The sequence below is a fragment of the Spea bombifrons genome, chromosome 4, assembly GCF_027358695.1.
Source record: "Spea bombifrons isolate aSpeBom1 chromosome 4, aSpeBom1.2.pri, whole genome shotgun sequence".
Classification (NCBI taxonomy): Eukaryota; Metazoa; Chordata; class Amphibia; order Anura; family Pelobatidae; genus Spea; species Spea bombifrons.
The window spans coordinates 91075606-91088197 of record NC_071090.1 but is presented as its reverse complement, the minus strand read 5'-3'; the positions used below and the strand labels follow the sequence as shown (position 1 = coordinate 91088197).

Genomic DNA, 12592 nt, shown 5'->3' with positions numbered 1-12592 from the left:
GCAGAATATGGAGCGGTGTAACGTAATAATAACGTGAGGTGAAATCGTGTAAAGATCCCATGCCATTGTTCATAACGCTGTTATTAGCCGATCTGGAGGACTGCGGCGTCCGTCGGTACAGCTGTGCGGCGTCCGTCCGTCGGTACGGCTGTGCCGTCACATCCCGGGACACACTGGCTCTGTTGTGAAGACAACGCACTGTGTGTGATGTGCCAGCGAGTGGCACACCCTGTCTGCGGGGGGCTACGTTTGTCAACCCCATTCAAACCGTAGCACTGGACTGAATAAATGACCAATTTGTCCTACGCTAGTGACAGCTGCAGAAAAGACACTGATTTTGTTCTTTTTGTTTGTTTGAAGTATGTCTTTTCTTGCCCTGTCTAAATTAAAGCTTTATGTATGTGATAATATATTATCACGCGGTGATCCCATAAATGTCATAACTGAGAAAAGAGCTTCTTCTAAGCCATTCCTGGGCAGCACGAGTCTTTTCAATTTATTTAAACTTTTTAGCCAACTGCGCACTGTGGGAGCCGATATGTTTACTCGTTTTGTTATAATTCCAAATATGTGTGAGGTTTGTTACATAGCAGTGTTTGTTCTGTGATGCAGAATACTGTCCGTTGCATATGTATGTATGAAATATTCTATATTTAAAGTTTGTTTTATCCTTACCGGCCTGCGTGTGTTCATCGCTTTTGCCTTTATTTTTTTTACTTTGCCCGTGATATTACTTGTAGATATTTTCTGCTGTACTCGCAAACACATTTTTCTATCTGCCCCTAGTTTCACCCCATCGATAGCTCACAACACACGGATCAGGACGCTCTATTATCCCCCCAGTGTCTGCACGGTTAGCGATGCGCAGCATCACTCTTATGGTATGGCCCATGCCACACACATTGCCACAGGTCCTCGGTAAGCAGTCTGTTGCCTAGTGATTAATCCAGCTCCGCAGGACGTTCTAAAATAATGGAATTTAAAAAACTAAATAAAATCAGATATTAAACCGACCTGGGTAGACAGCTGAAGCATGAAATAGGATCTTTAATTTTGTTTAATTGCAGGGAAATTCATAATATGGTTGAGAGCAGGGCATAGACTTCCATGTGTTGGACCCCGGCTTCTTACACCAGGGCTGGATGCAGGCTGCTCCTGGTACAAGCTCTTGAATTCTTTTTTTTCTAGCGGTTCAGTGAAGAAGCCGTAGGAAAGGCTTTTCTCCTCTACTGACAGCTTGATATTGGCTGTGTGGGCCTTGGTCCAGGCTTGGCGGAGAATGTCTGCCAGTCATGCCAGGAGCCTTCCCTCGCTTGCTGATTTACTCTCCGCTGCACGGCCTGTTTACTCGCCTGCATGCTCCAGATGCCGAAGAACGCAGGTTTTCCCCACCTAGGTTGCTAGCCCTATAATCATGGAGGGCCATGCCGGAGTGAGTGGTGCAGAGTATTTGTACCCTTTACAATAATTAAGCTTTCTGTTGCAATCACCTTAATCCGGCTCTGCTGCTGGACTTTCTCCTATTTCTTAGCTTGTTTTGATCCACGTGTTCTCTCTGCATCGTTTTCACTTCTCCGCTGCTTTGCCAACTCTTCATACTAGATCAAGATAACCTCATTGTTTTATTTTCTGAAGTATGCTTCTTTTAAATAAGATTAGAAATGATCTCGATATCCTTCCCTACTAGGATTTTACTTTTTCTCTGATCGGGGTTAACCCATAGTGTGCCACTCATTAAATCTGAATCGCATTACAAAGTTGATCTGTCGCTAGAATGTTCAAATACAGCAGGTGAAATGGGGAAGTTACCAAAGTTCCAAAGTGCACCGTTTTTATTTTTCAGACATTTTGCATCCTCTTAAGCCACTAATCGGCCACGGGAGCATTACCTGAAACCAGGGCCCCAGGAATGGAAATAGTGGCCCTTCTTTTGATGCTACCCTGTCTGGATTAGTGAGTGCTAGGCAGCTCCCCTCTCTCGGAAAGAGAGCTTGTTAGACGCATGTAGGTTCCACCTTCTGTTTGCTCGTTCCCCAGACGGGCATTAATATATCGGCAACGACTTTTAAATGGATTTCTTACTCATCTGTCCTTCATTATGCATAATTATGCTTGCATAAGGGAACGAGAATGTGCTTTGGGGTCATTGAAACCATGTGTTGAATGGTAATGTTTGTGGACATTTAACTCCTATGTTTCTGGTACCTCAATAGTGAGTGAGAACCAGGGGAACAGGCCCTTTAGAATCTAGATAGTATTGGCAGTGAGAAGTGGGGTCTGTTGCGTCACTTTAGTGAAGGTTGTACCAGTGATGTGTATTCTAATGCGGAGGCTTCCCAGAGTTTGGTCTCCGCATGTAGTTAGTAGGAAAGATGCAGTTAACATGTGGCTAAGGCTTCGCAGTATGATTCCGGCTTCATTCACTTTGTTAACCTAGATTTCAGCTTCATTTCACAAACTCTGCGGTTTTATTTTCTTGATGCACAATGACGTTCTAGACCCTGTGTAATGATTCTTGTATAACATCTCGCTACTATATAATAGTTTAGCACCAGAAGGACATACAGTAACTAATAAAAGGATGTCTAGTAATGCATCCCCCAGACAAGAACTCACTGCATGATCAGAAATTACGGCAAATGTTTGACAAATGTGATTGGTTAAAAATAGGAAAATTCCCGTTCACCAGTTGTAAGTTGTCTTTCATTTTTGTTTTTCAGTGTGCCCGAACACGTGTGGTAAGAGAGCGTGCTCAGACCGCGGTGAGTGCTGCCACCCGGAGTGCCTGGGCAGCTGCACCGCTTCCGACAACGATACGGCTTGTGTAGCTTGTCGCCATTACTTCTACGAGGGCCGTTGCGTGCAGAGCTGTCCACCCAACACCTACAGGTTTTATGGCTGGCGTTGCATCACTCTGGAGGTTTGCAGCAATGTGCATAACCTGGTCAGTGGGTCAAACCGGTTCATCATCCACAATGGGGAGTGCGTGGAAGAGTGTCCGTCAGGATACATGCTCAATGGAAGCCAGAGGTAAGTTCATAGTAACCAAGTCTTTCACACCATTCTTTGGTTTGAGGTATGAGATGTTTGGCCACCACATCTTCCGTCTCGATCTTTCAATTCCCCCTGTTTATATTGTTGATGTAATTATTTTAAAAGCAGGAGGGGCTTCAGACAAAAAGATTACACCATACACATAAAATTATTCTGATTATTATTGGCAACAGTCTGGCATGATCTGACTTTGATCTTTAAGTGTGAAACGATGAGACATCAAGAATACGCTGGTCCCGTTTTTTCATGCACATTTGAGTCTGCTTTCCTGAGCTGTCAAAAAGTTGATCTGGACTCTTAAAGGACTGACCATTCCCCTAGCCGGGAAAATGCTACACTTAATCGCAGTCTGATGGCAGTCTCTTCTCTCTTCAGTATGTAGGTCGGTTTCTTTTACACAAATATTAATAGGATAACACCTGCTTGACTGCACCAAATAGTTTATCCAATCCTAAGGATCCATCTGAAGAACTTTACTTTACACCGAACAAAGACTCCACTCCAATAAAATCTCTTTTGGCACAACTAACCCAAAAAATAAAATATTGCAGTGACCAAATGTGTGTAATAGTTTTTAATCCCTAAACCTGTTGTTATGCACATTTTCAGAGCAGCTCTCGTTAAATGATCTTGCTCAGGACCCCCATTGTAGAAGAAATAAAGGTTTGGCAGGTTCTCTTTTAGCGCCAGGCAGTTTTGACATGCAAGGACACCGTTTATCTGCTGCTCGAGAGAATGTGTCAATACGGGACAAGGCGCTCATACTCTGAGTTCCCATCGGCTGCAGAGTTCACACAGAACACAGGGTCCTGTACCTGGAGTGATGGCTCCGCAGCGAGATGCAAACCTCTTGGTCCCCCTTTCCTTTCCGTGTTGTCCTTTTCTGTAAGCTAGTCCTGGAGATGAGCTTATGGTAGTGTTCTACAGCCGTGAAAGTCAAAAAGAAAAACGCACACCATTGCAAGCCTCCACACCCCCTAAAAAACACTGGTCTTCAGATCTCTCTGCGTGCTGACAGCTTTATTTTGATCCAGCAGATGTTCCACCCATCGTCGCCATGGTTCCGTAGTGTAATGGTCAATGTTGGTGACCTGGTATAGTGCGGGAGCAGGCCGTCGTTGGATGCGGCCTTGCTTGTGGTGCACGGGCATTGCTTGGTGCCCCGGTGATAGAAATCTGGCTGTAATAGCTATGGGCTAGTGGGGAAGCCAGTGGCTTCAGCAGTAGCAACGATATTCCGCCAATACCAGGGTGGTTAATGAGTAAATGCTTTAATGGTTTTTATTTCAATCTTTAAGAAAGTTAATAAGTTTGGCCATTTGTAAACACTAGGCCGGGGACAGTCTATGGTGTGTTTTGTGTACAATGCAATGTATGTAGAAATTAGATGTTTGATTGACAGCTGGCTGCACCGTGGCCAAGTATTGATCCGTAATTACAAAGTAAACACGTTTAACCTTTAGGTGTCTGCGTGGTTATTTGTGGCAGATGCATGATGGTCCTTCAGCCAAGCCAGCGTACTGTAGGTGATATCAGTTAATATAATGACAGAAGAGCTGAAGTTAGTAGGCTTGTAGGGTGGGGAGTTCTGTAACTTTTGCAGCCAGTCATTGGGAGAACGTTGGCCTGCTGGTGTGATCTTTAGGTGCAGAAATGCCAGGCTGTTTAACCTTTCCTGCTTGTGGTGTTCATGTGCTAGCAGTGCTTCTCCATCCGAACAGTACGCTTTGTACAGTATAGGACGCCTATAGGCCAGAGGGAGGTATTGATAAGGCTAGTGGTTTCTATTCGCCATTCTCCCATGCAATGAGCTCTATGCAGTGGGTCCTTTAGTAATCTGTCTCTCTCTCTCTCACAGCATGTTCTGCAGTCCCTGCGAGGGTCCCTGTCCCAAAATCTGTGAGCAGGAAAAAACTATAGACTCCGTCAATTCAGCCGAGATGCTGGAGGGATGCACAGTACTGAAGGGGAATCTGCTTATTAACATCCGCAAGGGCCGTGAGTATTCCATTATCATGTATGAACTTTAACGGACGCTCAACAAGTCTGCCATTTGTCTGATATGTATGGTTCCTGACGGTTTTTACCTAGAACTATTTTGTTTTACAAACCCCATGTTTAGTGCGTAACAAAGGGGTGTTATTGAGCATTCAAGTTTCACAGGCATTCATAACAGCTTCCAGGGGAATAAGTGGAGTCTGGTTCAAAAACATTCTTGGGCCCATAACGTTGTAGGTGTTCATTTAATACATCAACCAGTAGTTTCATCCATATACATTGAGATCTACCTTTAGGAGTGAACACCGCCATAGAACATATTGATATCAAAGATTAATAAGTAATAATGAAACAAATCCACAAAGACCTTATTTCCCATTGGTGCATGATAACTGCAATTTTGAGGTTACCTATTTAACCTGGAAATAACCTTTATACGCCCTCACCTATATTCTTTACCATATACGCTAGTATAATAGGGTCACTGTATGGTGTCTAGCTCTATACAAATACGCCCCTGGCCTTAAAATGTAAATGCCATGGTTATTAACATGTCTTTTTTAAGTGCTGATTAATTATGTATCATTGTACACTTGCCTTCTTGCGAAGTGATTACCCGTAAAATAAATGTTCCGGTAGTGTATGGGTTACAGCTGCGGACCTTATGGATGTAATAGGCATAAGGTTATTCTGAACAAAACACAATGCTACGCACTGAGTACGACTCGAACGCTGGCAGCCTTTCAAAACTGCATTGGTTGAAATGTTCTAATCTGCAGTCATATTCTTTTTGAAATTAACTCGAGGTGCGTTCGTTTGTATTGCTCTGCATGGTAACGGGGGCCTTTTCCACCACAACACCGGCCCTTGAAATTTCCCGTGTACATGCGACATTGTCCTCTGTTAATACATCTCCCCTGCATGCGGTGCTGCGCGTCCTCGCTCGTGTGTGCTGTGTTACGTGTGCTGTGTTACGTGTGCTGTGTTACGTGTGCTATGTTACGTCTGCTATGTTACGTCTGCTATGTTACGTCTGCTATGTTACGTGTGTTCACGGTTGTGCATCCCAGGTGGGAGCTGGAACGCGCTGGCCGAACACACACAATAACAATGCAGTAAGATCTCACACCAGCTTGTGTCCAGCGATGACTTTGGATCCGTTCCTGCCGTCTTCCACGTCACGGCTGCTCCAGAGCCAGCTTGGTGTCAACAAGATAATATCTCTGCATGCTTCTCAATACCGATATCGCTATCCCTGCATAATACGACTGGGGCATCTTCCAGTCTCGCCCAAGCCTCTAATCCGCACACTATAAATCATACCCCAGGCTCCCTGTGGTGAAAGCAGAAGAGCACCAGCCATCGCTTTAACCCTTCACCAGCTTGGTGCAAAGAGAAAAAAAAAAAGTAAGCTCTGCAGTACAAGGCCCTAGGGGTGTTCACATATATAACCCAGCGACTGCAGACAACATTCTCCCGGAGAAGTAAATCAGATGAATTATTTTGCACTTTGTCTCTAATCTCAGCAGGTCCCTTGCCATAACAGTTGCCATAACAGAGAACATCAACAGATGTTTTATATTTGTTGGACATTGCAGATACTCTATAAAACAGAGAGAGTCTTGTTCCCGCACCTTCATTGCACCTCGTTTAACGCGTTACCTCTTAGCTTGAAATCCTCAGCCCCAGACAGTTTGGCTGCAGGTACGTTACAGCTGTACGGGGAGGGCTCTGGACGCGGTTACAGATGGAGTATACGGCAAGCACGTGGTGCAGTAGGAAGCTTTCGATAATTCATGTGGCCCCATAGTGCAACTGTTGGCGAGAGCCATGCCAAAAGAGAGGCTGCTGAAAGCTCCGGACCTGTTACTGGCATCCGCGTGTAGTATTCTTGGAAATGCAAGCAGCTCCACGGAGAACTTATGAATAGGAGCTTAACAGCATCCCTCCGAGGCGCAGTACCTGTCACTTCTCTGACGCTGGCCTGGCGCACGATGAATCACATGCTCCTTTCTCAGCGTGTCGGCCGGATACTCTGATTTAAGAAACAAAACCCATGCCTGGAGAAACCTCAGCGTTTTCAGAGAGGTTAAACAAAAGTCTTCCTCTCACATTTTGCTGCTAGCACATTCTGTTCATACCATATACTCTTAGGTGTGAAATTTTTAACCAAAAGTCAGTTTTCAACGTATAGAAAAGCCATGCAAGGAAATTCACGCATTGATGAGCTGAGCCAAGCATAAGACTTGGTGCCGGATTTTAACCATTTTAATGCCGGCCATCTGCAGCCTCCGAGTCCTCGGTATATCATATATGTATATTTTCATCTATATCATATTACAAAAAAACAAAATCATCAAACTAAACCTCTAAGAGGGTATATTTCTAAATTTTACATTAACCCCTTCACGACAAGTACATGTACGGGCTCCTAATGAATTGTCGTTAATGGGTTTAAGGACAAGCCGTTGTCCATAAGGGGTTCACCTATGTCATGTAGTAAAGGCTGAGGAACACCTTTCTTTCACATCGTGTGTTTGTGTGTCTTTAAGGCAGGGTTCCCATCATGTAACCCAGATGTTGAGACACCTCACAAAGAGAGAGGTAGATAAGTGGATCAGGCTTCCAGCAGAATTGGTAGAAGTTAATGTAGCGAGGGAATTATAAGGCTGGTCTGGTTTTGAAACCGCTAGAAACATGGGGTGATTAGGTAGACTGTAATCTTTTCTCCATATTCTGTGTTTATTTATGAAAATGTGAAGTCTTCTATTGGATTTGTTGTTTATATGAAATCGAGGACATCGTTTTTATTTAACAGTTCATGGACAACCTAGGAAAAACCTCGGGCACGTAATTGGTTGTCTAAGTGAACACCGGGAGCCCACCATGTATCACTAACCAAGCTGGTGAACAATACTATGGTCTAAGACTAAATGCAATAGATATTGTAATTCCTAAACGAATTACGGTTTTGTATTGTGCAGAGAACATTGCTTCGGAGCTGGAGAATTTCATGGGTCGGATAGAGACTGTCACAGGATATGTGAAGATCCGACATTCTCACGCACTGGTGTCCCTGTCCTTCCTGAAAAGCCTGCGCTACATCCTGGGAGAGGAACAGCTGGAAGGGTAAGTGAGCATCCAGGGGCCACCTCTTTAATTTCAGTTCATTTATGCCCTGCCTTCAGTCCCACTCTGGAGTGCCGATTTCTCTTGTGTCGCCATAGAACTGATAGAGCAGAGGAATCATGGACAGAATCCATATTGCTGGTTAACACGGCCTTTTATTGAGCCAGTGATCTCAGACAGTTCTGAAGGAACACCTGTCCTGCTAACGCCATGCTGTCCCACATTCTCCTGTTATGTTTCTCTGATCTCCCTTTACATTCCCCTCAGGCATGGGAGGGGTGAATCCTTGTTTAATTTTGAGCGGCCTGGAATGCCAGTGTTTGGACACATTCCATTACTCCCGTGGTTTATCATTTTACTCCACCACACAAGAGGAACCTGTTCTGTCCTAGGAAAAGCTAGATACAAGATGCCGAGGTTCCTGGGGTGGGGGAGTGCAGTTCTAGAGGTCCTGGGAAAGCCGTATCTTGGTTGGTTTATCTGACCTGCTTGGATAAAGTTTCCAACACATGAATTCCTGGCAGTTGCTCCTGTCTTTTATTTCTCTTCCCAGGCTGCTCTTTTGGATGTACCTAGAATTCTTTGAATTCTGCATCCGACATCAGCTTATACTTAAATCCTTTACAATTAGTAACCAAATCGCACTGTTTATGACCTATCACATTGTATATATTTCTACCCCTGAAACACAACTGGGGTTTTTAATAATCGGTTTGCATCTAAAATCCATGATTTACTTCAAATAAGAATTAAAAGATATGTTTCTTCCAAATGTGAAGAACATAAACAGGCTGTGTGCTCAAGTTTCAAACCACCACACACTATCCCATAGAAATACAAAAGTGACCTGAAACTCAGAGGGTAGAGAACAGCAGATTTGTTAAGTTTTGCAAGCATATAAGTCACGGGTACAGCCTTTAATGTAAACCTGGTTTTGTATTTTGCAGGAATTATTCATTTTACGTCTTTGATAATAATAACTTACAACAGCTGTGGGACTGGAACAGGCACAACCTCACCATCAAGAGCGGCAAAATGTTTTTTTCTTTTAACCCCAAGCTCTGTGCGTCCGAGATTTTGACCATGGAAGAAAAGACAGGAACCAAGGGGAGACAGAGTGAAGCAGACAAAAGTCCCCGAACCAATGGAGACAGGGCGTCATGTGAGTAAAAATTACTTAAATCTGTGGAGGTGAACATTATTAATATAGGCATGTCTTAGGATAATGTCTGACTTACCTGTCATACTTTTCTTCTGCAAAACCCACATTAACATTACTAGAAATCATTACAGCAAAGTGTGGGTGGCTCTGGACTTTAACTTTGGAAAAGTCTTTTCAGTTCTTCGAAAAAGAACACTTAACATACTTTAGTTTATAACCTAGTCTTTTGCTCTTCAGAATGATGTACCTAACATATAAACATTCTGCAATCATTGAGTGTAAAAGAAGTGTGAGATTATCCCTACACATAGTGACGATAGACATGCCGAACGTATAACAACTCATGAGTAGCTGTTCTGCCGATGGATTCAGCGTTCATGGAGGAGAGTTTGTGTTAAAGCCTATGTGTGCTTGTTTGATAAGTGAAATTAAACCGGTTGTATGGAAACAAATGTTGAAAGAGAACCATGGGAGATATTACAACTTATCTTACTTGTTAAGGTGTGTATCTGTTTATATCCTGCAGGTGCAAGTCACGAATTGAATTTCATCTCCAACACCACATCAAAAAACCGTATAATGTTGACGTGGGAGCGATACCGGCCTCCAGATTACAGGGATCTAATTAGCTTTACCGTTTACTACAAAGAAGCGTGAGTTCCTAAAAACCTGCTAGACAGGTGGACAAATGCATTGTGGTTGTCCACTCCGGCCTACTGCTCGGTTAACATTCTGGCTATTTACTCTAGTCATTGGATGGTGTAGAAAATTAGCTGTCTGATCTATAGCCCAGTTGTGACATATCTGCTTTATATTCTCTTGAATTCTAGTCCATTCGCTAATGTGACGGAGTACGATGGGCAGGACGCCTGTGGCTCCAACAGCTGGAACATGGTGGATGTTGACCTTCCAACCAGCAAGGATAAGAACCCAGGAATCCTCCTGCAGGTACTGAAGCCGTGGACACAGTATGCAATTTACGTGAAGGCTTTTACCCTGACCACAATGGACAGCCACCACATCCATGGAGCCAAGAGCAAGATTGTGTACATACGCACAGATGCTGCAGGTTTGTTGTCTCCTCTTTCAGTTAATGACTAGATGGCACCTTAAACCTATTACTTTGCTCGGTCTTTTATAAAATGATGTAGAGCTTGAGCAGCCTTGTGTGGTATTGTCTCGCCTGAGTAACATTATACAGGCAGTCTTGATCGTTTATGGCGTTATTCAAGTCATTGCAGTGGATGTTTATGGTCATGCACTGTAAAATATACAATTCTGTCACATTTAATGTGAATCAGTACACTTTCAATAACTAAATCGGAACATAACCCATTTATACAATGCATTTCTATGTAAAAATCCTACTTGGATTGTTACATCTTCCTGGAAACTAAGTCCATCAAATACTAAATGTAAGGGAGGCTTAAAAAACTCAATGCAATCCAGGCAAGATTTACAGGACCTGCATAGACAATGCAGATTAAAAAATAAGAAGACACTTATTCCAGGACCCAGCAGTACGCATGAAGTGTGACCCATAATTGATTCCATTTTGTATGTTTATATGTCCCACGTACTGCACGGTAGTACAAGTGATATTCAGCAACGTAAAACATATGCGTGTCCTGGAAAAAGATCAATGAAGTGTACTGACTCATGATCATGTCTTTCCAACATACTCTAAATACTCATACATTAGTGAGTTTAAAGGAAAAACAAAAAGAGACCAACAGTTACACGTTCTACGGTTTGTAACCGCAGTGCTGATCGGTCTCGGATCAGGTAACCTTTGGTATATATCACATAGACATCGATTGTTATACGGAACAGTGTGTGTTTTATTTGAATGGAGCGTGTTACAATTAACAGATTTTCTCTTCTGTTTTTAGTTCCTTCCATTCCTTTGGATGTGATCTCTGCCTCCAACTCCTCATCTCAGCTTATCGTAAAGTGGAAGCCTCCATCTCTTCCAAATGGGAACTTGTCCTACTACATTGTGCGCTGGCAGCAACAGCCCCAGGATAGTTACCTTTACCAGCATAACTACTGCTCCAAAGGTGCGGGACTGTTAACGTGCGCATGAGATGGGTTGTGAGAGGACAGATAGCTGGGGAAACAAAAGAGATGTAATGGTGGACATTCTACGAGGGCAGACAACTGGGTTATTAAACAGTTACAATGAATACTAGGGGAGTCTGAGGGCAGATACCTGCCATACACTGTAGCTAAACATAGCCTTTAGACCTCAGGTGCATCATTTGGATTGAATGTTTGTGTGTTCTTTGCAGATAAGGTCCCCATACGCAAGTACTCCAATGGGACCATTGACACAGAAGAAGTGGCTGAGCCCACAAAGCCGGAGGCAAATAGCGGAGAAAAGGGGCCTTGCTGTGCCTGTCCCAAAACCGAGGCAGAGAAAAAAGCGGAGAAGGATGAGGCAGAGTTCAGAAAACACTTTGAAAACTTCCTGCACAATTCCATCTTCGTCCCGAGGTAAAGTGAGACTGCCTTGTGTGTCATTTTTGATTGTACATTGAGGAGGTTAGTGAATGGTAGTATTCATTCATGTGACAGTGACGAGAGCAGACGTATCATCCAGCAGGCCTGATAAGGTCACCCATTTTCTAACTGTACATAAAGTTTTCGATTCAGCCACCTGATTGAAAACTTCCTAAACGACTGCATCTTCATACTGAAGTAACCTGATCTCTTTTGTGCGTCGTCTGGAGATTGAAGTGCATCGCGCGGTTACAATAATATGTGTAATAAAACGTGAAAAGTTTCTGGCAGTTCTAGGATTTAAGGCTGTAATGTTTTATTATGGAGTAGACCGTTTTGTGAGCCCTGGACGTATAGTTCTCTTGCCAAACGCCATTAAATGGATATTCTTAAGGAATCGTGGAAGGCTGTTCTTTGTTTCTAGAACCTTCTCATTGAAATAATACTCGTGTTATATCTACGCCTGTCACCCTGTGTTTTTAGACTATGATGTCCTGTCCTGGTGTTTCTCCTTCTATACATGCAGTTAAATGGACATGTCATGTTCCTCCTATATCTTCCTTCCTATTTATACACTGAGATTCATCAGTACTGATACATTTTATCGTGTATACCATGCGCTTTTATACCATGCATTTTACATTCATGACAAATAAACCGCGGTTGCCATTCTTGCCGATTCTTATCAACTTAAATCGTTTTGGGATGTTCCATCTGAAATTTCAACCTTTTTGGCACATCTTTGTG

The 12592-nt window shown here is 43.3% G+C and overlaps 1 protein-coding gene across 1 annotated transcript in view; it reads left to right on the top strand.

Annotated features, from left to right (window-relative positions):
- IGF1R (insulin like growth factor 1 receptor) overlaps positions 1–12592 on the top strand; it is a 94017-nt gene that overhangs the window by 60330 nt on the left and 21095 nt on the right. The window contains exons 3-10 of the mRNA XM_053462366.1: positions 2721–3030; positions 4913–5052; positions 8037–8181; positions 9129–9343; positions 9870–9996; positions 10174–10412; positions 11236–11403; positions 11635–11839. Coding sequence (XP_053318341.1) covers positions 2721–3030; positions 4913–5052; positions 8037–8181; positions 9129–9343; positions 9870–9996; positions 10174–10412; positions 11236–11403; positions 11635–11839 — 1549 coding nt within the window. The remainder of the gene's footprint in view (positions 1–2720; positions 3031–4912; positions 5053–8036; positions 8182–9128; positions 9344–9869; positions 9997–10173; positions 10413–11235; positions 11404–11634; positions 11840–12592) is intronic.